We start from the raw sequence: 27,510 nt of genomic DNA, 5'->3' as shown, positions 1-27,510 counted from the left end.
TTATTTAAACGTGTTTCTTTAACATTATCATCCATCCATATCATTTTTACGAATTTCTTGGTTAATTATAGGTAAGTAGCTCTCAGATTAAGATGTCCAAAACTCTGAAGTCCGAAAAAGGACAATCAATAATTTTATTAAAATTTCTATTGCCGCCATACTGCTTTTAACAGAAAACGGCTAAATTACGTATTGTCGAAAACTAGGGGTTTATTTGATGTAACGTCATTTAGTTATTAATCCAAGTTCGTCCTTGATTTCATTTGTTTTCGTGTTTTACCTATTGTTTGTGTTATTTATTATTTTATTATAGAGGTTATGTCGTTTGGGCACTTTTCATATAGCACCGAACGAAGGTGCGAATCTTAACAATATTATGCACTACTGGTCCAAATCTACCCTTGATGCAAGTAGTTTAGCACCAAGACCGTTGGTCGGTAAATTTTTACGCAGGAATTCTAGGATGGCGAATAATTTAGACTTTTTTAATTATCTGAATGAAATGAACTATCCATAATTTCTAAGAAATGAATTGCCAATTTTGTTAGAGAATCCATCATGATGAAATTGCATTTGTTGCAATTTCATCAGCATGAATACAGTTGGTATAGTTGAGGCAGTGGTACCGCCTATTTTGCTATGAATCTGTGGAACTTCTTGGATACCACTTACTTTAGTAGATAGATACGCTGGAGCGGCATATTTCCATGGCCAGCTCGGTCATCGGATACAATATGCCTGGGTTTTAATTTATGGGGTCGAATCAAGAACGAAAATGGATAAATAATAATTAAATAGTATTATAATAAAATTAAAATATATGTTTTGATATTTTGACGTAACCAATTTATCTCTTTTTGTTTCCTAGCCTACTAGTATAATTTTTAAATCATATAATCCTAAGCGGCAGCCTAACATGATTTGTTCTCTTAATAACTCCGGTTAGAGAAAAGATAGAAAGTTGCGGTTTGCGCTGATATTTTCGATTTTTTTTTGCTCTATTTAACTTTGCAAAGAGAAATATAGCCTCCTATTGAATTTTTTTACGCAAAAGCGCAATATTTGTTATGATGTCAAACAGCGCCCTCTAGCTACAATGAAAAAAATTGTGGAAACAATATTTATCCTGGAGATCATTAAGGAAGAGAAGCTCTTTTAAACGAGCCCTAGTTTGTTTAAATCGCTTAACCTAAACCAGAGTTATCCTTATTTTAATAAAAACAAATTTAACCTTCCCCCACCACTTTATTTTATGAGATAGAGCAAAATACTCTATATCAAAAAAATTACAAATTTCTCGATGATTATAATGGTAATATTTAAAATACCTGTCCACCTGCATATTTTTGAGAAAAACCCTGTTTTCTGATTGGCTATTAGAGAAACGCCCCCTAGCGGGCATTTTTCGAACTTGAAAATAATTTCCAGCGATTTACTTATTAGAATTTTTTTCCCAGAGTTTTACGATAAGTAGTTTCTGAGATACAGCCGGCGTCCATTCTTAATTGGCCACCCGGTACGTGGTTGTTGGGTGCAATAACATTCAATAACTCAACTTTCCAGGATATTCAACTCTCCCGAAACAACATTTTATAGCTTCACAACTTTTCACATCGATTTGATCAAAAGCAAAAATGGATTCAGGCAGCTCGACAAAACAAGTGGAAACAAGGTAAACAAAGTGCCCACATAATCAAAAAATTAAATATAGAATAGGCTTATACTATGAGAGGATAAATTATAATTTACAATATTAATGGTATACTTGTTTTAATCAACTAGTGCTTAATTTTTTTATGAACAGCTAATTATAGTTATTTCTACGCTGGCAAAATCGGTGCGTAAAACTATGCTACTACGGTAATTGAACTCATTTAAAAAGTTTTATTAGCTTAAATAATAAATTTTAATACAAGTTAGACCTTCCGAAGATATCAAAATATTTACTTTTTTATTTTTAGAACTTTCACAAATTACACTTCTTAACACTTTTAGAATAATTATATAATACATTTGGTATTGTTTACGATTTTCTCCAATGGTGGCAGCACCGGCAGAGAATGCACCAAGCCTATAGGAGATTACGAGGATGGTTAAATTAGAGTAAAGTTTGACATTAATGTGCCTAATAATATGCCGTTTAAAAATCCCTAATAGCACAGCTAATAGTTATTCGAGAAAACCCGATTTTTAGATATTCGAATGAAACCGAAACCAAGTTTTTCATTTTATTTATTTCTGACCTTATTTGACAAGGTATCCTAACCGAAAACTAAAATCATAATTTGATTGCCGCTTTTTCCAGCTACACAACTCTGTTTTCAGATTAGTCATCCGACGTTTTGTCTTTTGACCACCATCAACACCTTTATTTTTTTCTCATATGCCCTATATTAGAGTTTTATGATTCAAATAATGTACAACAACTTCTTCTGTCTACCGTTTCTGGAAGTTCTTGTCAGTAGAAGCGATGGATCTATTAGCACTGCTGTATATAGAAAACCCACACTCATTCCAACCTTTCTGAACCAAGCAAAAGAGGTACAGTTAAAACATTATGTCATCGACCAATCACTATACTTATACAGTGACCAAAAATCTCTGAGTTCTGAATTAGGTAATATTAAAACCGATTTACTTCAGAATGATTATTCCCTCGACAATATTATATCCAATTGCAAGCCTGACTCACTGGTGCGTCATCAAGCCTGAGGTGGATGCTCTCTCTTTCTTAACGATTCCATATGTGAATGGAACATCGGAGAAGATCGGGCGAATAGCCAAGCAGTATAAAATTAAACCTGTTTTTAAGGCTGGGATTACTCTAAGAAGTGTCCTAACAAAAACAAAACCGGAATTATCAAAACCATAGAAAGAGTGCATCTTCCAGGTACCTTGCGAGTGTGGTGTTGAAGTTCGAAAATTGAAAGTTGTGTACTCAATCAAATAATGGAGAACACTTTCGAGATGTATTTGTAACGTCGTATCTATCCAGGATATATCCTGGGTAGATAGAATAACAAATCAGGAGCTTCTCAGGCTTATAGGCAAATGTAAAGAGGTCCACTCCAGTTGACGGAAGATTTCTTCTAATGTTGCTGTAAACAGCTTTAGGAGTATCGCGTCTCCCTGTCGATGTCGTACTTATTTGCCAGATGGGATCTCTGGGGTTATATCATTACTCTTACTTTGGTTTTTTTGTATATAATGGGGATAATTTCTATATAAGACTTGTCAATACCTTGTTTCGCTAGGGCTTCTTTTATTGCCTTAGGATATATCGAGTCGAAAGCCCTCTCAAAGTCTATTAAGGCTATGGCTAGTGGAAGTTTGTATTCTTTTGTTCGACTGATAGTACACATGCTTGATTTATGATAACTTTATTGAAAAAAAGCAATTAGTAGATTTATATAACTATAACACAAGTGTATTGTATACAAGTGCATATTATTCTGAGTTGTAGATAGTAAGTGAAAAACAGAATTGTCATAAGTGCCATATTTGCTCTAGATTTCAATAACCACACCATCTAGTTTTATGCAGTGTGTTGTTACTATCATTTTAATTGATATATAGATATGCATTAAAAATAAAGTAAATACTTTGGTGTTTGGTTAGACTTTATTACTGTGATATTACATATACATACTAATATAACAATTATACAATATATTTACTAATGAAACACATTTAACGATAACACATGCATTGCAATATTAATGCTAGGAATATTAAGCAGCATTTTTTTTTAATTAGATCCTTTGTCACCTTGCGATTTTATACTAGAAATGCATGTTATATTTGAGGTATTCGGTTTCCCATACCATGTTTGGTACAACTTCAGATTATAGATTATTCTTAAAGTCAGAAAATATATTAACTCGATCATAGATAAAATAGAGAATCCAATGAACAATCCTAACAAGCCTCCAACGTTTGCTAGAAAGTCGAATGTGCCATACAGTTCATTTCGTTGTTGTGGTATAAATGTGTTGCTCTTGAAGTAGATTTGAAGTTGAGATGACGACATCCTGAAAATGTAAAATATTGAAAAGCAATTGTCTTATCTTTTTGTTAATAACAACTGTACAGGGTGGGTCAAATTCGACGCTTTTAAATGGAAACACCCTTTTCTATAGGAGATAGACGAAAACTAATATCGGTGTCTGGAGCTCAATATTCATCAAAAACATGATGGTGAAAACCGCACATCAATATCTGTTACCGTTTCGGAGTTACGGGGTGTTTTTCGCTGTAACTTTTTTGCTATGGAAAATTTTGTATTTCTATGAAAACATTTCAAAAAATCACCTGTTTACGTAGAATTTAATGGCTTAAGTATAATATTTTGAAACTTAATAATTTAAGAGTTATCAACAGAAAAATTGATTTTTTATTTGGGACACCCTCTATAATTTTAATTAACTGAAAAGAATTTAAAATTACCTTTCCAAAAATATAGCACACTTGATATTTCGTTATAATCCCCTTCGAAATACAGAATATTTAAAAGTTCGCCACTTTTAACTAGTAGGCTTTGGACTCCTTATTGATGATATGCCCTTAATGGAACTTGAAAACATATTTTCCAGCAAGGCGACGCACCACCTCAGAACGCTGAAGTTATGAGCAAATTTTTGCAGCCAATTTCAAGAATAATTGAATAATTATTGATCCCAACCGTTGGCCGCCGAAGCCACCTGACTTAGTGCTCATGGATCTAATCCTACGGATATATTTGCGGAAGAATAAAGGTTCCTTATTCTTCCGTATAATCTAGACAAGAATTAGAAATACTTAGCAGTTATGAGAGGGTATCTTTCACCCCTACTGAGTTAATGAATTCCTCGGGAAATGTTCAAAAACGGCCCCGTCTGTCCATTACACAGGACGGTCGATATGCCGAACACCTGTAGCAAAATCTCATGTCTTGGTTTGCCTATTTATTTTTATTGTTATTAGATATAGTCTAAATGTCGTGTTGATGTTGGTTAAATTTATTTTAAATTGTTATAAAATTCTGCATCTCTCATAGCAAATATTATTTTCGTTTTAATTGATTCTCACAGCTAGATTTTTTTTGCATTACAGCCGGTGCCGCTCAAGGCCTACTTATTTAAAACGGGCGAATTTTTATATACTCTATATTTCGAAGAGGAATCGAGCAAAATATCAAGTGTATTATATTTTTGGAATGGTAATTTTAAATTCTTTTCAATAAATTAAAAATATATAGGGTGTCTCATATAATAAATCAAATTTTCGGTTGATAATTCTTAAATTATTAATTTTAAAAAAATTATACTTAAACCATTAAATTCTATGTAAAAAGGTGCTTTGGAAATGTTTTCATAAAAATACAAAATTTTCCATAGCAAAAAAGTTACAGCGATTTGTTAAAAATGCATATTTTTGAAAAACATCCCGTAACTCCGAAACGGTAAGAGATATCGATATGCGGTTTTCACCATCATGTTTTTGACAAAAATTAAGCGCCAGACACCAATATTAGTTTTTGTTTATTTCCTATAGAAAAGGGTGTTTCCATTTAAAAGCGTCGAATTTGACCCACCCTGTACATGGTAAAAAACTAATTTGAAACGATAAAGTGTGTATAAAATGTTACAGATGGCTACATTTATTTTGAAAAAAATTGCGAGCGGAATTCTACATTATAGTATCAGGTATAGTCTTTCCAACGACTCACGGAAGAGTTCGACAGACGACATCCAAAGAATGACAGAAAATACAATTTGCTTCTGAATTAAAATGAAAGACACATCATCGTTAAAACTGTCAGATCTTTAAAACTGTCAAGAATCCTCCCATTGGGCAGACTATACTTCTGTTGCCATTAAACACCACTTGTAAGTATATGACATAAATTAGGATCGATTGACGTATTCAATTAGTTTCGGTCACTTCCTGTATCACCGGAAATGACTACAACTTTTGATTTCTCAATGACACCCTTGGTATTTTTTTACTTCATTTCATAGAAAAATGACATTCTAAATAGAATGACATAGCATATGTCAACTTTTGACGTTTTCAATTACAAAAATGCATTTTAAATTTTAGTTGAAGAGTGGAAATACGAAAGGGGGTAAGTGGCCAAAATTATTTTTTCGAGATAAATGAGAAAAACACATTAGAACTGAAAATAATCAATTTTAAAAATAATTAGTTTAAAAATACCTATAAAATAAATAAAAAATAGACGCTTTGGCTTGGTACTTTTAACTTTTGTTAGGACATGCAGCATGGTATTTATTACGTTTGCAGCATGGTATTTATTACGTTTCTAATGCAATAACTTAATATTTAAAAATTTGGCCACTTGTCCCCTTTGGTATTTCCACTCTTCAATTTAGAGTGCCATGGCCATAAATTTAACAAAAATTTGACTCGAAATACCAAATTATTCGTAAAAAATACTTTTTCCAAATATATGCTAATGAGCCACCTTCGTTCCATTTGAAAAAATTGAGATATGATGGAAAATATGATTTGGGCATCTTTTAACGGTCAGGATAAGACACGAAAAACATTAAACGATCAAATCTATTTTTCCAAGGCTCCTTGATTAAAAATTAGTGTTTTTAACACAGCCATGGTACTCTAGATTGAAATTTAAAATACGATTTTTTTAAGCGAGAGTGTCAAAAGTTGACGTATAATATGTCATTCTATTCAGAGTGTCATTTTCTATCGATTAAAGTAAAAAAATACCAAAGGTGCCGTTTAAACATCAAAAGTTGTAGTAATTTCCGGTGAAACAGTGACCGAAAACAATTGAATACGTCAATCAATCCTAATTTACTATGTCATATGCTCTAACATACCAAATCTCGTTTTTTTTATCTGAAAAAATAAAAAAGTTATATGGGTGAACCACTTTTAAGACGCACCCGGTATAAGGGTATCATTTAATGCTGGTTTTAAAGAATAAAAAATTTGCAATTAGAAGAATTGGGATATAATTAACTCTCGATACTATATTTAGAGAGACAGCCATTATAAGAAGCAGGGCTTCTAAAAACAACCAATAGGATGCGGTCCCGGAAGAACTATTAAATTACATGTAATTGTGACAGATGTATTCATCGGTGAAATAAAAAGACCAATAATTGAATGTAGCAGAATATAAATGAATATTCCTACAAACTAAGAAGTGGTACGAAGAATCAATTCTGCACTAGAAATGTTATTGACAAAAAAGTAAGGTCCAACAAGCTGCATTCATCAAAACAACAAGAACGCTTTTAACCCAAAGCTGAATGAAAATAAAAAAAACCTTATAATAGTCACTCTGATGAGTGTCTATCATATAAGTGTTTTACTCTGATGAGTGGCTGTCCTAAGTTTTTGATACCAAAAGCCATGCTCTTAGTTCTTAGACCTCGAATCGCATGGTACAAAAACGTCACAGATCAATATGGTTGCAAACTTTTCAAATAAAAAATAGAATACGAGAGGGTAAAAAAGAGGCGAAACATTTTTTGAAACCTCGCCCAAATATCTAGAATTTACCTAAACTCTATGATGGTCTTTCTAACTTTTTTAAAAATATTTATACTCAAAATATGTTAAAATAAACAAACCAAAGTCAACAAAACATTTGCTTACATTAGAAACAGTAAGTAGAAAATAGTTAAACATATTTATCGCTTCCACAAATACATCTTGTACATACATAAATATTTCTTCATTTTCTTTTTTTTTAGTACAAACGAGTGGGAGTAGCTAAAGACAGAGATTAATAATTTTTAAGGCATTATGACCATAGACGAATATTTTGAGTTTGGTGTGTCAAAAAGAGGACTTTCTCAATACGTATGAAAAACTCTTTTTTCTTACGTCCTCTGACATTACGATCAAAAAGCGCACTGTTCTCTAGAATACGGTTTGTGAGTACGGTTGGCAACCCTAGATACAGACCGCCACTAGATTTTACTTATAATGTCTATCCTAGTACTATACAGTATGGCTTACACTGTGACCCTTTTACTTTTACAGGCAACCTTATGTGCGCCTTTGCGTCCTTAGGGTGGATATACAAAAGAAAACCTCATCGGTTTTTTTCTGGTGTCTACTATGAACTATACTACCAGTTAAAATACTTGCACTTATTTCTGGGACACCCTGTATAAGAGCACCAGTGGGGTTTATGTTTTGCAGTCATTTTGGAGTAACCTAACCTTGCGTCTTGCTAGCAATGTTCAAGTATAAAAAAATATTTTTATTAAGTATATAATTATTAAGAATTCAAGTATAGCAAATATTACTGCTTTCAAAATTTATGGGAACAATCTTTTACTCCTATAATTTATAATTTTTATTATAGCATTTATTTTAGATGTTATTCATCTTACCCTTCTTCATCTTCGGTAACAACATCAATTCCAATAGCTGCCATTTTCCTAGGCCAATCATAATCGCTTTCAGTAATTTCCACGTTGTAGTCTATGGTATTACACATTGACGGGCAATTGCAGGAATATTTACTGGACATGTTCTTTTTACCCCCAAAATGCTTATGGAAATGTTTGTTCATTAATTTATGTTTAGCTAAATTGGACTCCATGAAAACTAATGCCTGCCTTTCTATAAAACAATGAAAATATCTTACTAGTTAGTTTGTTATGTTAAAATATTTTCTTAGAGTTTATTAAGTCCTCTTAAACACTATGAAAAAAATTTGGATTAAGACTAAATTTCAACAGCCAAGATCGTAAATTGAAATAACATCACGCTTCAAATTACTGCTGATGTTTTATGTAGTTAATAAGTGCATATATTTGGGACGTTAACTGACAAGGTCGATGCATGCGTTACTAAATTCATTACGTATATTTATATGATAATCTGTATATTAACTTTACCTTCTACCAATTTCAAACACTCATATTGTTCTGTACCACACATAGGAGTACTTTTGTTCCCTAAAAAGGATACGATTTAATTAAATTCATATGTGTCTACATAACATTTTTATTTGATGATGAAATAGTTTATAAATGAAATGTGATTATTGATGAAAATAATACTAGAATGGAAAAAAATAATAATTACAGACATATGTCGACATTAAAGAACTAATATAGAGTCTACACGATCAAATTTATTTAGATATAGGTGTATTTATTAACAAGTTTATTATAAAAACTTAATGTTAAAATTGTGGAATTGTGAACTTAATGTTAAAATTGTGGAAAATGGATTAGTGAAGACCTAAACCCAGATATTGAGATCAGAGCTCGAATTGAGATGGCTAGATCAAACTTCCTAAAATTGCGGAACCTACTGTGCGATAAACCTCTCAACATCCATATAAAACACAACTTCGTCAAGTGCTACGTACTTTCCACACTTCTCTACGGGGTTGAGTCGTGGACACTCAAAGTAAGCGCAATGAGTTCAGAAGCATTTCAGTTGTGGGTATATCGCAGAATGCTGAGAATACCATGGACTGACCGTGTCTCGAATGAACGAGTTCTAAACCCAATGGACAAGGACCGAGAACTCCTCGACATAATAAAAAAGAGGAAAGCAGCCTATTTGGGCCATATCATGAGACATAGCAAGTATGAATTCCTTCAGCTCATCATCGAGGGTAAAATTGAGGGAAAGCGCGGACCCGGACGACGGCAATGCTCCTGGCTGAAGAACATCAGAGATTGGACAGGCCTGGAGTCACATACTTTGCTGAGAAGAGCGAAAAATAGAGGGGAATTTGCCATGGTCGTTGCCGATCTTCACTGAATGGAGAAGGCACTTTAAGAAGAAGAAGAATGTTAAAATGGAAAACAAAGTCCAAACCACTATCAAAATTTTGTTTTTTGTTTTCCATTTTAACATTAAGTTTTTACCATTTGCCACCACTTTGTGAGAATGAACAAACTTTATAAGTTTATTATAATTTTTATATTTTTATAAACAAGCAAAAACTAAGGTAATGTCGTAGGTACAACAGAGCTGCAAGCTCACAGAAAACTTAAGTCTTTTTTTCATTTAAATCATTTTAATGACTTCAGTCATTTGATTTTAAGCCATTTTTCGAAAACTGACTTAAGACTTAAGATTTAACTCTTTTTCAGAGGGATTTGTGATTTAAGTCTTTTTATAAAAGACTTAAGTCATCAAAAAGATTTAAGGCTTAAAGTTTTATAAAAGGCTTACGTCAGATTTTTATATATTTTTATGATGCATTTTTAACAGCAGCATTTATTTTCCACACACAAAGTATAGTACACACCTAGTCTTCTTAGTTCTTGAAATACAAGGCAAATTTTAAATGTTGGATTTTTCGACCCCCTTCGTATCTTGGTTTTAGTTGCGCCTTCGGTTGCGCCACTGAATTTTACTTGGAAATCTCTATGGATCTCGATTTTCACCTTTTCGATAAGTTATAATGGTCGAGACATTTTGTGAAATGGAGTCGAAAAATACAACAATTCCAATTTCGCCCAGTATGTCTTGAACTAAGAGGGTTAGGACAAATATCCCAAGTAGCATTTTCACGACTTGCGACCACATGTTTACTAAACACAACGTTGGATTAGTTACAAAAAATAGTTAGCTCCCTACCTTGGGTATTAAAATAAATTTAAACGTTTTTATAACGTTGTGCCGACGTTGGACTAGTACTACAGCAAAGTAGAAGCTTCTGCGACGTCGAATAAACGTTGTCTTGTAACCTTTATTGCTTAAGTGATCTTTAGGTGATTCGGACAACGTAGTTACAACGTTGGACAATATAGAGTTTTCCGACGTCAGTTTCAGGACCTATTCCAACGTTATGCAAACGTCGTCTGTTTTACTAATTCCAACGTTGTTTAGATTTCCTTATTCTTACGTTGGTAGGACGTCGAGTCACTACCTTTTGCAACTGTATTGAACCATAACCTTAAATCTTAAATTTTCACTTCATTGTTCTGTTCAGTCAGACAGTTCAGTGCTGTTTTGTTTTTATAAAAAAAACTTAATTAAAATGGGACATAAGAAAGGTACATATAAAACTAAATTTAAATATACATCGACATATATTACCGATAGTTTATCCACTCCCTCGTTTATTTAGATTATAGAGGGCGGCACAAGCTAGACTCTAGGATGACTAAATTAGGCAATCTTGCGACTAGTAAGGGCCTGTTAAGCCGAACTGCGACTTTATTAGTCCAGTATGCGACTACTCGAACTACTCCATCTTAATCTCCAAAACAACAAAGTGAAAGCCGCCATGTTGTTAAATAAGAAAATGTATCGTTCCTAAAATAGCAATTCCTGCTTTTTGAATACATTAACTTGAAATATTTGACCCTAAAAACACGCGGAAACAATTTTTTCGACTGCGAATAAGTTATTCTCATTTTACTAAAAAAGAAAATTCAAAATATTCAAGAAAATTTTTAAAACTTCTTTAATTTTAAGGCCCATTAGTATTTTTCAAAGTAGAAACAATACATTTATCAATTAAGTTGTTTGCGTTTAACTTTTTTGCCTTGGGTAACGAGTCACAGAGTCGGTTAAAGTGTTTCAATAATTATGATCTTCAAACATCCTCCACACACTTAAATATTTTTGTTTTGTTTTCCTTCACCGATGTGTGTACCATTTTTAGTTTCATAAAAAAGTAGCATTGTAATGTGACAAAACCGCATCTTTGTACTTCTGTTCATAAACAAGAAACCCTGTAAAACATGCAAAAATGGGTCATCCTGTACAAAGTACCACAAAATTTAATTTAATATACAGGGTGTCAAAGAAATAAGTGCAAATATTTTAAGGGGTGGTAGATCTCGATAAAAGAAACATATTTTCTCTTTATCGTTTTTCAAATAAGTCCAAAATAACAGAGTTATTTTACTTTGAAAATTTCCAAAAAAATGATTTTTGCTAAAATTTTGGGAACCACTGGATCTTTTCTGAATTTTCTTTCTTGTAAATTTAATCTAATACCTATGTTGTCATATTATCAAGAAATTATGTTTTTTAACTAAAAACTAAAAAAGTTTCCAAAATTTTTTTAAAAAAAAATCGAATTTTCAAATTTTTTTTTTCGCGAAAAGAACCTCATAGGCGTGTTTCTGGGGTTGAACTATACTACCAGTTAAAATATTTGCACTTATTTCTGGGACACCCTGTATATTAAGTTGTGTTTTTATGTTCCTTATTCTTTTATGTTTCTTTTATTGTTGATTATATTAGTTATTCTGAAAATAAATCGTTTTGTTTTAAGTGGTTTTATTCTCATCTGTACCTACAATAAATTAATAATATGGTATTTAATAAGAAAATCGCTAATTGGTAATACAAGAAAACTAATACTAACATTTAAAAAAGGTAGTTAAATTGAATTCTGATTGTCTTGACTTGAGGGTAATTATATTGATTTAAGTAATTTTACTGACTTAACTTACAGATCATTATGAATTAAATCAATAGTTTAGACTTAAATCATAAAAACGATTTAAATAACATTATATTGATTTAAGTCTTTACAAAAACGACTTGACTAGAAATAAAATGAAAGTCAAAGGGTTAAGACTTAAATTATTTGAACTTTATGTTGAATTTTATGTTAATCATGTTGATTTTAGAAATTACTTTTTAAAACTGACTTGTTGCAGCTCTGATGTGCAGGGTGTCCTACTAAGAATAGCTCTCGGCTGTATCTCGGAAAGTATAAGCCGTAGGGGCTGCGGAAAAAAATATGTAACTAAAGAGGCTATGAGAAATTTCTAGAAATTAGTTACAAGTTTGTAGAACGACCGCTAGGGGGCGCAACTGCAACAAAAAATAAGAAAATGGAGTTTTTACACAATTTTGCCTAGATAAGGTGTACTATAAGTAATAGCTTCATAATTTTCAGTAAATTTTGAATATTTTTTGTTAGAGCCATTTTCCCCTATCTGCTAAAATAAAGTGGTGGGGGAAGGTTAAATCTGTTTTTATTTAAATATGAATAACTCTGGACTGGATCATCGGAATCCAACAAGCGAAGGCTCGTTTAAAAGAGCGTTTCTTATAACAATAATAATAAGCTTTTGAACGTAGACGCTAGGGGGCGTTGTCTTACAATTTAACAAAAATGCACCTTTTTTCAAAAATATTAAATATAATAGTATATGTAATTTTAGCTGATAGTAAAGAGTAGTAAAAGCTTAAAAAGTCAGCTAAAGCCGCATCTTGATATCTTCTTTCAAACCGAAGATATTAGCAAAATTATAATAAATACCAAAAAATAAACCCTTAATTACCTTATTTTTACAACACGGTATCAGTAGCCCTCTTGATTAATGCCCATTCTTACAAAAAAATAAGATGGAAACAGTTAGTTTATTTTAAAATCGACGAAATACCAGAATACCATAATACTAGATCTAATAATTAAGACAATAGTAACAGTGAACAAGTAAATGATGATTCGGTGAAGTCATGGTAGGCTTTGGAAAAAAGTTGCTTTTCGCGTAATAGTATAAACGTCAAATTTTTATTACATCAACATTTTGATAGTCTTATCAGCGTTTTTTATCTTTGATTGCTTTTTCAAAATGCCAACAATTTCAACTATTTCAAATAATAAAGGCATTTTGAAAGCAATTAAAAGATAAAAAAACGCTGATAAAACTATCAAAATGTTGATCTAATAACAATTTGACGTTTATACGATTACATCAAAAGCAACTTTTTTCCAAAGCCTGCTATGACTTCACTGAATCATAGTTTCTTGTTCACTGTTATTAATATCTTAATTATTAGATCTTATTATTATTCTGGTATTTCGATTTTAAAATAAACTAACTGTTTCTATCTTATTTTTTTGTTAAATTGGGCATAATTAAGAAGGCTACTGATACCGTGTTGTCAAAACAAAGTAATTAAGGGCTTATTTTTTGGTATTTATTATAATTTTGCTAATATCTTCGGTTTGAAAGAAGATATCAAGATACGGTTTTCGCTGACTTTTTAAGCTTTTACTACTCTTTACTATCAGCTAAAATCACATATACTAATGCATTTAATATTTTTGAAAATACGCGCAATGTTTGTTAAATTGTAAGACAACGCCCTCTAGCTTCTAGGTTCAAGAGCTTATTATTATTGTTTATATGGTACAATATAGAGTAAGAAACGCTCTTTTAAACGAGCTCTCGTTTGTTGGATTCCGATCATCTAGTCCAGAGTTATTAATATTTAAATAAAAACAGATCTAACCTTCCCCCACCACTTTATTTTGGTAGATAGGGGAAAATGGCTCCAACAAAAAATATTCAAAATTTACTGAAGATTATGAAGCTATTACTTATAGTACACCTTATCTAGGCAAAATTGTGTAAAAACTCCATTTTCATATTTTTTGTTGCAGTTGCGCCCCCTAGCGGTCCTTCTACAAACTTGAAACTAATTTCTAGCAATTTCTCATAGCCTCTTTAGTTATAAATATTTTTTTCCGCAGCCCCTACGGCTAATACTTTCCGAGATACAGTCGAGAGCTATTCTTAGTGGGACACCCGGTATAACGAACTAGGAGGCAGAAAATATATTCTAAATTCTAATAAATAACACAACACTCGAAATAGTAGAAGGATACATATATTTGAGACAACTAATACACAGCTCGGGATTTCTACTACCAGAGCTACCACCTAAGTTAGCATGGAGTGCTTATGGAAGTAACTCAACAGTGGCGCATCTAGAGATTAACCCTGGGAGGGGTAATGCCAGTGTTTAAGCAAAACCGTTGGTCAAATTCTTGGTTAAATTATAATTGCGCCAAATCATATTGTGATTGTGGAAAAAAATTGAATTTTTATAGATTTTCTATTTCTATTTATTAACTTCTTTTGTGAAAATTTTATTTTATACCACATTTTATCTTATTTGTAATTTTCATCCTACGAGGGGTAATTACCCTCATTACCATCTCCCGTATATGCGCCCCCTAAAGAAGAAAACATTCAGCCAACATCGACCAGACCTATGCATGCGAAACCTGGACACCTAAATTAGCACTGCAGGTCGCACAACACTCATTGGAAAGAAATATGCTGGGAATAACCTAGAAAGACCGGAAAAGAATAGAGTGGATACGACAAAAGACCCGGTTATAGATGTTATCCACAGAATCAAATCAATGGCAGGACACCTTGTAAGAAAGATGGACAACAGGTGGACCACAAAAATTACAGTATGGTACCCTTTAGGAATTAGGACCTAGAAGGAGATAGGGCTATACATATACTTGAGATGGGACCGTGATATTAGGAAATTAGCAGGGATAACTTGGGTCCTCATAGCCAACAATAGACACCCAACGGGTCCAACTACAAATAGAGTATCTAAATATGTGAGGGAGGCCACATCATAATTCGAAATGGTTGAATAAGCTGAAAATGATGATGATAAACCAGTTTTAATGTTTTCTAGTTCATTTGATGATTTTAAAAGTATTTTTTATGGATGAGTACACTTTATGGGGTGTATAATATTATTCTTGTGCATTAAAAGTTAGGTATCTAGCCGTTATCTATAACTGACTTTTTAGTCGACAAAAGAAAACTAGAATTAATTGATTTGATATTGTAAGATTTTATTTGCATATCAATACCCCAGCAATAATTCAGAGTTTCGTTTTTGGATCAATTTTCGCTAGTCAAACTTTTAATTTCGTCAGTGACTCACTTACCGTCATCAAAATTCTAAGGTATTTCTAGAAGTTTCACAAACTTAAAATTTTGAATTTTAGGTAGCTTTAAGCATATAACGGAAGAAAAACATGAAAAATCTTAAAATGTCATTACGCATTAAAAATTAAGAATCTACCGCTACCTGTAACTATCTATCTATCTATTTAGATTTCTTCGGTCCATCGTTGGACATAGACCTCCCCCAATTTCTTCCACTCTTCTATATTGTCGCCGTGCTCATCCATCTCGTGCCTGCATGTTTCCTCAGATCGTCCGCCCATCTCATGAGGTCCTCTTCTTCCATTTCAATTTTGCTACTTCACTTCTAAAGCTTGATTTTCATGCATCCGTTGTCCAACGATACGTTGATACCATATTAATTTTATTGGTAGAATTTAAAGACTTTGATTGGTTAGAAAATAACGCAGTTTTTAAATTTATTGCATTTTCATGCCTCCATTTATCGGATATACGTTGGTGACATTTTATATTTTCGTTTCCATAACGATTTTGCTATTTTATTTAAATTTTTATTAATGTTAGATTAAATTTGTCAAAAAAGTGTAAAAGTGTCAAAACGTCCGTTATCGTATATATGAACGGGTCCGTTGACGGGCTGAAGTAAAATATTTACGGATGAAAAGTGGCGCTAAAACGCTATGACCAATTAGAGCACCGTCGGACCATCGTATCAACGTATAACGGATGCATGAAAATCAAGCTTAACATCCCTTACTTTTGTTTTACCTCTGATCCACTCATTCCATTTTCTGTCTACCAGCCTTACATGTAGCATTTGTCTTTATATGGATTTTTGAGCTTTTGTTACCTTATCCATATTTGAGTTTGTTAGTGTCCAGGTCTGGGATCCGTAAGTAAGTACAGGGAGTACACATTGATTATATACTTTGGTTTTGAGGTACTTTGGATATCTTTTGTTTTTTAATATGTAACTTAATTTTCCAAATCCTGCCCAGACCAGTCTTACTCGTCTCTTTATTTCAGCTGTTTGGTTTTCTTTTTTCAGTTTGATCATTTCTCCCAGATATAGTTTATTTACTCTTCAACTTGTTCTATTTTTTCTTGGTTTATTCTGGTTGTTATGTTTTCATCTGTGTTTGTTACGATTTTCGTTTTAGTGTATTTCATATTTAGGCCTATACTTCTAGCTGCTGTATCCAGTTCTTCCAGCATTTCTACCAGTTCTTCTTTCTTTTCTGTTATTAAGGCGATATCATCCGCATATCTTAAGTGATTCAAGTATTGTCCACATATTTTGATACCTTTTTCTTTCCAGTCTAAATTTTTGAAAATTTCTTCTGATGCCTGGTTAAAGAGTTTAGGGGATATTGTGTCACCCTGTCTGACACCTCTTCCTATGCGAATTGGCTTTGTTCCTTTGTGGATTTTAATTGTTGTTGTGGTTTCGCTATATATGTTGGCTCTCGTGTTGGCTATTAAGTCTGCGTATCTGTAGTCTAACCTGCTATTTATTACGGAAGTTTTTTCTGCCCAGTGCTCAATACGATCAAAAGCTTTTTCAAAATCTACAAATGCAATATATATTGGGATGTTGTATGCATTGGCTGGTTCTATTAGTATTTTCATAGTTAATAAGTTGTCAGCTGTACAGGGTGGGTCAAATTCGACGCTTTTAAATGGAAACACCCTTTTCTATAGGAGATAGACGAAAACTAATATCGGTGTCTGGAGCTCAATTTTCATCAAAAACATGATGGTGACAACCACACATCAATATCTGTTACCGTTTCGGAGTTACGGGGTGTTTTGTTAAAAATGTGCATTTTTAACAAATCGCTGTAACTTTTTTGCTATGGAAAATTTTGTATTTCTATGAAAACATTTCCAAAGCACCATTTTATGTAGAATTTAATGGTTTAAGTATAATTTTTTTAAAATTAATAATTTAAGAGTTATCAACCGAAAAATTGATTTTTTATTTGGGACACCATTTATATTTTTAATTAACTGAAAAGAATTTAAAATTACATTTCCAAAAATATAGCACACTTGATATTTTGTTATAATCCCCTTCGAAATACAGAATTTTTAAAAGTTCGTCGCTTTTAACTAGTAGGCTTTGGACCCCTTATTGATGATATGCCCTTAATGGAACTCGAAAACATATTTTTCCAGCAAGACGACGTCGACGCACCGCCTCTGAACGCTTAAGTTACCAGCAAATTTTTGCAGCCAATTTCAAGAATAATTGAATACCAAGATCCCAGCCATTGGCCGTCGAGGCCGCCTGACATAGTGCCCATGGATCTAATCCTATGGATATATTTGCGGAAGAATAAAGGTTCCTTATTCTTCCGTATAATCTAGACAAGAATTATAAATACTTAGCAGTTATGAGAGGGTATCTTTCACCCCCACAATTCCGCGAGAAATGTTCAAAAACTGCCCCGTCTGTCCGTAACAGAAGACGGTCTATATGTCGAACACTTGTAGCAAAATCTCATGTCTTGGTTTGCCATTTATTTTTATTGTTATTAGATATAGTTTAAATGTGTTGATGTTGGTTAAATATATTTTAAATTGTTATAAAATTCTGCATCTCTCATAGCAAATATTATTTTCGTTTTAATTGATGTTCACAGCTAGAATTTTTTTGCATTACAGCCGGTGCCATTCAAAGCCTACTTATTTAAAGCGGGTGAATTTTTATATAGGGGAAACTAGGGAGGTTTGATACGTGGGGCTTGATACACGTTCAAATTTCCCACCTCGAGTCTTTAGAGAAGGGATAACCACGTGCAGTGCCAAGCGTGAACATCGAAACAGTCTGTGATACGATATCGCAAAGTTCGCTTGTCGTTTAAAAGTTTTCAAAGTTAAAGTGTGTTTTCTACCTATTCAATGTAAGTTTTTACATAATAAACGTAAGGTATCATCAATCTAACGACAAAAACTAACAAAATTCAATAAACTTTACTTGAAGCGCATTTCATTTAGAGCATAGGGGCGAGTAGTATAGAATTTTAGTCGAGTGCCATCATACGTTTACGTCACATATTTCATAAATTTGTCGTCCCGGGAGGTTTGATACACTTTGTGTGGGGAGGATTGATACATGTATGAAACCTCCCCTATGTTGTATTTATTAATTTTACAATTGAATATATGTCTGTCGTATTTATTAATTTTATAATTTATAACAAATTATGAAATCCTTACGGCAATTACAAGGTTAATTGGATAACATTGTTATAGATGCCGTTTAAATGGAAATCCAAAGGTCGAACGAAGTATTCACCAGATGATTTAAAAAGGGCAGTGCTTGAAATAGTGAATGAAAATAAAGCACTTAGAACTACTGCCAGGATGTACAATGTTGACAAAATGACATTGAAAAGATATATTTCAAAATATAAAGAGGATAAAAGTATACCTTTTTCCCAAATTTTGTAACTTCACAAATTTTTTCGCCTCACGAAGAATCTCTTTTAATGGAATATTTGCTCACTTCTGCAGACCTGTACTATGGTCTTACGCCTAAGCAAACAAGGAAATTTGCGTATCAGTTTGGCCAAGAAAACCAAAAAAGATACCAGAAAATTGGAGGAAAAACGAGTGTGCTTCTTACGACTGGCTAAAAGGTTTCATGTCACGTCATCCCCAATTATCGCTGAGAAGTCCTGAGGGTACCAGCTTAGGCAGAGCGACTGCGTTCAATCGGCATAACGTGCAAGAATTTTACAAGAATCTGCGCAATCTAATGGAGCGAGAACCTTTTGGCCCAGAATCCATATACAACTTAGACGAAACTGGAGTCACTACTGCGCACAAACCCGAAAAGATTATTGCTCGTAAAGGGCAAAAACAAATTTCTAAAACTATATCTGCAGAACGTGGGACACTGGTGACGGTGTGTTGTGCAATAAATGCATTGGGGAATTCAGTGCCACCATTTTTTATATTTCCCCGTATTAGATTGCAGGAATACATGATACATGGTGCTCCTCCAGGTTCCATTGCTGTAACGCACGAAAGTGGTTGGATGACCGCTGATAATTTCGTGAAATACTTAGATCACTTCATAAAATATGCAAAATGTTCAAAAGAAAATAAATGTATATTGGTCCTTGACAATCACGACAGCCATATTTCACCCAAAGCTTTAAACACTTGTAAGTTAAACGGAATACATTTGTTAACTTTACCACCTCACACAAGCCACCGATTACAACCACTAGACGTATCGGTATTTGGCCCATTTAAGAAATACTATAATGAACAGGCAGATGCTTGGATGGTCAGTCATCCAGGGCAAACAATTTCATTAAAAAATATACCGGCATTGGTTGGACTAGCTTATGTCAGAGCTTTCTCACTTCAAATATAACCAAAGGATTTTCCACTACTGGAATTTATCCATTCAACCCACATTTATTTGAAGATCTAGATTTTGCAGGAGCGGAAGTTACAAATCGACCATATCAGGAAGTAGGACAAAACCCTGAGGAAGAGCCGGTTATAGATGATCCAATTGCTCAACCTGGCACATCCTCATCTCAGCTGGAGCCAACTTTTAATACAATGGAAAATACCACCACCATCCAAAGCACCCCCTCTGCTCCATTTAAAAGTCCTGAAGAAGTTCGTCCATATCCCAAAGCACTGCCTCGAAAGAAAAAAGGGGGCCGAAAGCTTGGTCGGACTAGAATCTTAACCGACACTCCGGAAAAACAGGCCATTGAAGCCGAATTTAATTCGAGGGAAGAAAAAAACGGATGAAAACGAAAATAAAACAGGTGAAACGAAAATATCTAGTGAAACTAGAAAAAGTGATACTTTTCAACAACACAATGTGGAGTGTAGTGAATCCTACCCGAAAAGAAAAGTTTTGGATAGAAACAGAGAAACGGAAAGAAGTGTGTACGTTGACTCGAATTCTGGGAGTGAAAACGAGAAAGATCCATTTTCTGATACAGCTGACGATGACGACGCCGCCTGCATCTACTGCAATTCGTTATTTTCGGCATCTCGTTCTCGAGAAAAAGTGGATTCGTTGCCAGCAATGCTTAAAATGGTGCCATTCAGCCTGTGCAGGCGTGAACAATAACATAAAAACCTTCACTTGCGAATTATGTATCGATTAGAAATTAATGTTGTATGTTTTAATGTTGCATGTTTTAATAATAAAAGATTGCGTTCCTATTTTTTTTTTATTGTATCAAGCCTCCCATTTAGTGTATCAAGTCGCCCATATATAGGGAGGTTTGAGACACTTTGCATTGAGAATTTCAAAAATTTATAACCATGGTTAAAACGTCAATTTTTAACAATGTAATATTATCAAATTCCTAAGCAAAGCCTTTAAATTGCGCTCTGATATAAATTTATTAGTAAATGGTATTAAGAAAACTTTAATTAACATTTTTGTAAAAAACGTATCATCCCTCCCTAGTCTCCCCTACTCTATATCTCGAAGAGGAATCGAGCCAAATATCAAGTGAGTTATATTTTTGGAAAGGTAATTTTAAATTATTTTCAATAAATTAAAAATATACAGGGTGTCCCATATAAAAAATCAAATTTTCTGTTGATAATTCTTAAATTATTAATATTAAAAAAATTATACTTAAACCATTAAATTGTATGTAAAAAGGTGCTTTGGAAATGTTTTCATAAAAATACAAAATTTTTCATAGCAAAAAAGTTACAGCGATTTGTTAAAAATGCATATTTTTAAAAAACACCCCGTAACTCCGAAACGGTAACAGATATCGATATGCGGTTTTCACCATCATGTTTTAGACAAAAGTTGAGCTCCAGACACCGATATTAGTTTTTGTCTATCTCCTATAGAAAAGGGTGTTTCCATTTAAAAGCGTCGAATTTGACCCACCCTGTACAGTAGCCCTTTCTGAAGCCTGCTTGTTCTTTTGCTTGGTATCCGTCAAATTCCGGTTAATATTTTCGTAAAGAGCTTATAAATTACTGCCCTATCACCTTTTTTATATAGGATGATGGTTATGGATTCCTTCCAGTCATTTAGGATAATTTTTTCTATTAAGATCGTTAGGGATATAAAAGTCCTAAACAGGCTTTGCAACAAGCAGTGATCAGAGCAAAAATATCTATTGATAGTAATTACCTGTAACTATCCAATAGAAAAATTAGAAAACTAAAATTAATCGATTTGATGTTATCTGATTTTATTATCTATCCTATCAATGTAATAACAATAATTCATAGACATTTCAATTTGAAACCATATTTACAAATAAACTTGACCGTGTATTGTTCATATAGGAGTATCGACAATATACTTACGGGGCATAAAATACTGTACACATCCGCAAATCTCTATAGTCAAATCTATAAGACACTCCAGTTTACAGTTAATCTGCGAATAATTCGAAAAGAATTTTAACTTCATATCAGTTTGAAAAAAGCATTTTCTTTTCTTAACGTTGTAATCGGCTACATCTCTTGACGTGCTTAAGACTGACGGTGTTATAGCAGCACTTACGGACTTCTTTAAAGGTATTCTGAAATAGTGGCTGTGAACTGTCGGAAATCTATGAGGACTATGGAGAACCACCTAAAATAATAATATATACAAAAAAATAATTTGAAGAAACTCAAGAGTTTCTTTAATCTTTAAGCTTGAAGAAATATTACAAAAAATATAAAAACCACTGGCTTCAAATACATACTGCTGACGAGTATTTGACACGCATCAGAAGATGGTTATGCAAGACGCTTTCTTTCATGAACTTTTCTACGACTCAAAAGCCCGATACGTGATCTTATCTCTCTTCCGCACTCCGGACATTAAAACATTTCATTGCTTTGTTGCCTCTTTACTTTTTGGCTGTCGTTGTTAATTGAGTTTACAATTCTTCTCCATTGCGTTCTATTGTGCGCTGCTTCTTCCCACTCATTTTGCATGTTTAAGTTTTTGTGAAAAATATCCTTGTACCTTTTGAGTTGTCCACCCGGTTTCCTCTTACCGTCTACAAGCCCACCTTAAAGCAGTCATTTTGGTAGGCGGTTTTCTTGCATTTTGCATACGTGACCAGCCCATCTTAAGCGGGATTTTGTAATCATGACTTCAACACTCTCGCAGTCAGGTTTTTCAAGGACCGATACGTTTGAGACATGGTGGAAACATTTTATTCTTAAGAGTTGTCTTAGGTGTCTCTGTTGCAACTTGTTTAATGCGTTCATGTGTCGGCGGTACGGCATGGCACCCAGGTTTCGCTTCCATATAACATAGTGGGGATTATTATTGCTCGGTACACTGCAAGTTTCGTTTTTGTGCTCAAGTCATGATTGTAGAATTTCCAGAATGCTCTTCAGGCGCTGCTAATTCTGTGCTGAATTTCTGAGTCGATAATGGCCTCGTATGCCCAGGGATATGATGTTGACTCCAATTCATCGCGAAAAGTAAAAACTTTATGAATAAACTTAAAACGAATTACCTTATATCCTTGGAAGTGAGTGCATCCATAATCTAAATCGGTATTGTTAACAGCAAAATTAACTTCCAACGAATTAGTAGAACCAGATACTAAAGCTCTTCTTGGGTACGTATCAATTCCCGCATCGTCGGTATAGCCATGATCGGTTGACCAATGCTCAACTAGTCTATCTTTGTAAGTACTTGGAGGATAGTCGATATTTTCCCTAAACAAATTATAAAATTTATTTATAACATTTACACCACTGATATATTTGATTACACTGCTTTAGTATACATTTCTCTTTTGCTTAACATATTAAAAGTTAAGCAAAGTCCTTCATCAGTGTAAAGCGGTTGGAATATTTCATTGCAACTCGCATCCTGACCCATCCAAAGACATTTTGTTAAAAAACTCGGTGATCCCTATAACATAATTAGTTTTTGACAATAATTTGTTTGTGTGTTTCTTTATTCTTAGTCATAAAGCTTACATTTTTTAAGAAATGAAAGAACTCCTCATCTATATTCCTGATTTTAGAGACCTTATGAAAATATTCATTGACGTTGCACAGCAGCGACATATATTGCAATTTTTTCAAACTGAAATAAAGCTTTTTTTGAACGTGGTAGACAATGATTCAGTATTAAAACTAAAAAATTTCAGACTTTCATTGTTTTTATTTAGTTTATTTACACAACGTTTCGGTCAGAAATATCACTCACCGTTATCAAGTATGGACATCTAAATCCTAAAACTACCGAGCTTATACAGGGTCCGGCAATAGTGCGTCGGACATTTGTAGCTCCTAGAATCTAAATTACGTACCAGGATGAATTTCAGGAAAATATTTTAACTTCTATAGAGTGAAATTTAAAGAAAGCGTTCATTCTTCTCAAAGAGACCTGGTTTAAATTAAAAAGTAGAAAAAAGACTCAAAATCTCGGTCTCAACGTTTATATAATGTTAAACTGTTACGCGTATATTAGGTATTTACTTTAGTCAGTTAAAACTTTGAGTTTATAATCATCTGCTGATGATGCTAACATGGTTAGCGAAACGCGCGTCCAGTGTAAAAGTGAAAGTGTTTTGGTGTATTATGGTGATTTAGTGTTTTATTTTGCTGTGTAACACCAAAGGTTCCAACCCTCCACTGTAATCATCTTATCAAGCTAGTTAATAAGTTGAGGTGATTGAGAAGGAATAAATAAAAAAGGCAGTGATACTTCTGACTGAAAATTGTGTAAATAAAATAAAGACAATCAAAGTCCGAAATTCTTTTAGTTTGAAGTTTGAAATAAAGTTGTTCAGAATTTACTATATATTTGTTAGATGATTTGACTTACTCATCTTTTGACATATTTTCATTCAAGCTTCTTCTTAGATTGTATGAATAATTAAAATGATCACTAAACACTTTTGTTTCCGGGCAAATTGTTACGGCAGGAAATGTGATGTCAAAAATGTTAACTTCGTGGCTTGCGAAATTTACGATTATTGGACTTTTTTGCCACTTTTTGAAAACCTCATAAACTACAGTTATGCATGTTACCAAACTTGCACAAAACATTATAATCCATATTATCCTACAAATAAGAATTTCAATTACTTACATTACATTTTACCTCGTCTTTCATTATTTGTTATTCTACATTAATCCCTCTGTAAATATAACTTTTTTTAACTATTGAAATATAGTTACTCATATCCTCGCTCATATCTTAGGATTATGTAAAGTGATCTGAAAGGAAGCCAAAAATTCAATAACACACAGAGTGTTATTATTAAAAAAATTATCCCGATCCACCCACACTTTTTTGAGCCACCCTATAGAAGTTAAAATATTTTCCTGAAATAAATCCTAGTGCATACTTTAAGTTTGCACATAAACAAAATTCCCAAGTTTTTTATTCTAGCAGCTACAGATTGCCCACCGCACTACTACCGGACCCTGTATAACTAAGTAATTTATAATATTGTTGTTTAAGGCCCGTATTTATAGTCGCGTCTCGAACTGGGTCTCCAAGTCTGTCTCCAAAAAACCGAAAAAATAACAGGCTTACTAGGCGCGCGTATACCTGTTATTATATTATACCTTACTAGCGTGTACCAGCGACTTCGTTCGCGTCGAATTAATCATTTGTAATGGTGATGATAAAGCAAAGCAAGAATTTCCATTAACATACAAACTGGATAAAATTTTCTCACATTTATGTCACCATGAGAAAAAACAATATGGCGATATTATTATATCACTTGGTAATATTTGAGTGGTAGTTTCATCTCGTTGGAATTTGACTTTCGAAAAAACCGTTTGTCAAAAATAAGCTTTTTACGTCAAGCAGTTTAAGCAGAATCGTGGTTAAGATATTACCCAACTTTTTGGAACACTTTTTGGATTTTTTAAAAAATTTCAAAATATGTAAAAAAACCAAATAAATTATGCTTGTCCAAGCGTTTTCCCGAAAAACTAACCGTTTTTTAAATAACAAATATTGTAATATTTGAGGGGCGTTTTCCCCCTCTTGGAATTTGAGGTTCGAGAAACCCCTCCTTATCGAACCTCTACACCCCACAGTCAATCCGTTTGCCAAAAATCAGCTTTAAACGTCAAGCAGTTTAAGCAGAATCGTGATTACTCAATGGTCATATTTTATGAAACACCCTGTATAAATTTATAAAAATCTTGAAATATGTAAAACAACAAAATAAAATATACATGTTTAAGAGTTTTTCCGAAAAACTTACCGGTTTTTAAATAAAAAATATTTTAATATTTGAGGGATAGTTCCACCCCCTTAGAATTCGAGTTTCGAAAAATCCCTTCTTATCGAACCTCTACACCCTAAAGTCAATCTGTTTTCCAAAAATCAGCTTTTTACGTCAAGCGCTTTAAGCAGGATCGTGATTAATCAATGACCAGATTTTTCGAAACACCCTGTATACATTTTTAAAAAATCTTAAAATTTAAAAAAAAACAAAATAAAATATACGTGTTCAAGCGTTTTTTCGGAAACTTGACCGTTTTTTAAATAAAAAATATTGTAATATTTGAGGGGTGGTTTCACCCTCTTGGAATTGGGATTTCGAAAAATCCCTTCTTATCGAACCTCTACACCCTAGAATCAACCTGTATGCCAAAATTGAGCTTCTTACGTTGAGTGGTTTGAGCAGGATCGTGATTAATCAGTATGTCAGTCACTTAAGGATTTTATATATTGGTATAGATTAGTAAGCCAGTTATTTTTGTCGGTTTTTGCATCTCGTGCCTGGAGTCGCGTTTTAAGAATCGACATAAACACGGGTCTAAGTCGTGTTTTAAATTATCTATAGTATTTTATTGTGTATAAACGAAGAACCCAAGGCATCCCTAACAATTGGTATCAGAAGGGATTTAAGAGGATTTTAAAAATTTTAAAAAGAAATTAGGTGTTTTCGGAGCTATGTTTGCCAATATTAGACAATTTTTATGGTATAGACGAGATAGCAAGTTAGAAAAATGTATGAAATGAATACGATTTTGGGCGAATTTATGGAAAATATGCGAACAGAGAAAGTCGAAAAATAAGATAAAGGGCGAAAAGAGACAGAAGTAGAGTGAAATAGACTAATGAAAGAAAAGGAAGCAGAAAAACTACGTCGCCAGCAAGATCAGGATAGGTTTGAGAAAATTTTCAGAGTTGAAAATTCAGATCATCTAGATAAGTAACATTAATAGGGTTCAATGAGAATCCTTGGTGCGGTCTATGGAGGGCAGATGTACCCCTACCCTCCATAGTGCGGACTAACTCTGTACAAAGTACAAGGGTTGAAGCATGTTCTCCATTTTCGAGATGACGCTGGAGCTGGAACGTTCTCAGTCATCTTCTATTGATACAAAAAGCGGTCATTCCCGCAAACTTCAGTTTTGAATTATTGATGAAATGGTGAAGGAGGTAGAGGACAAAAGTTGTTTCTAGTCACTGGTGTGATATAATTATTAAGTAGTTTATATTATTGATTTGAAAGTATCTGTGTGATATTTTATCAATTTGAAAATATATCTAGATTTGATTGCCCTTTAAACATGCAAAAAATGTGGCTCGATGAGAAAAGATATCGAATAGTAGTAATGCAAGAATTAAAATTTGAAATCAATAAAATACAACTCTATGCCATTTTGCATAGATTTGCATATAACTTCTATACTTTCATTAGAATAAGTAAAGTTCTGTTTTCCAAGCGGAAACCAGCTAAAGCAGAACTAAAGAACCTGGAGGACTGGATCCGTAACCTGGAATGGGAATCCTCCAACAGTCTAAGACACTCGAAAAAGTTCCTCAGAATTTACAACCGAGAAAAATCAAAGATTGATTTAATTAAGAACAATCTTTGGATTGTCA

At 33.2% G+C, this 27,510-nt stretch overlaps 1 protein-coding gene across 1 annotated transcript; it reads right to left on the bottom strand.

The window, feature by feature from the left end:
* Positions 1-3,748: 3,748 nt before the first annotated feature.
* On the bottom strand, positions 3,749-26,992 carry LOC115885701 (pickpocket protein 28-like). Its single transcript, XM_030904686.1, has 9 exons — positions 26,898-26,992; positions 24,475-24,714; positions 23,622-23,730; positions 23,411-23,553; positions 23,150-23,354; positions 21,996-22,266; positions 8,886-8,945; positions 8,376-8,607; positions 3,749-4,031 (listed from the first exon to the last, which is right to left on the bottom strand). Exons 1-9 carry the CDS (start codon positions 26,990-26,992, stop codon positions 3,749-3,751), a joined length of 1,638 nt encoding a protein of 545 aa, XP_030760546.1.
* Between the last annotated feature and the right edge of the window lie 518 nt (positions 26,993-27,510).

Source organism: Sitophilus oryzae, unplaced genomic scaffold (assembly GCF_002938485.1).
Source record: "Sitophilus oryzae breed Bouriz unplaced genomic scaffold, Soryzae_2.0 scaffold_41_pilon_pilon, whole genome shotgun sequence".
Classification (NCBI taxonomy): domain Eukaryota; kingdom Metazoa; phylum Arthropoda; class Insecta; order Coleoptera; family Curculionidae; genus Sitophilus; species Sitophilus oryzae.
This window is presented reverse-complemented; position numbering and strand designations above follow the sequence as displayed.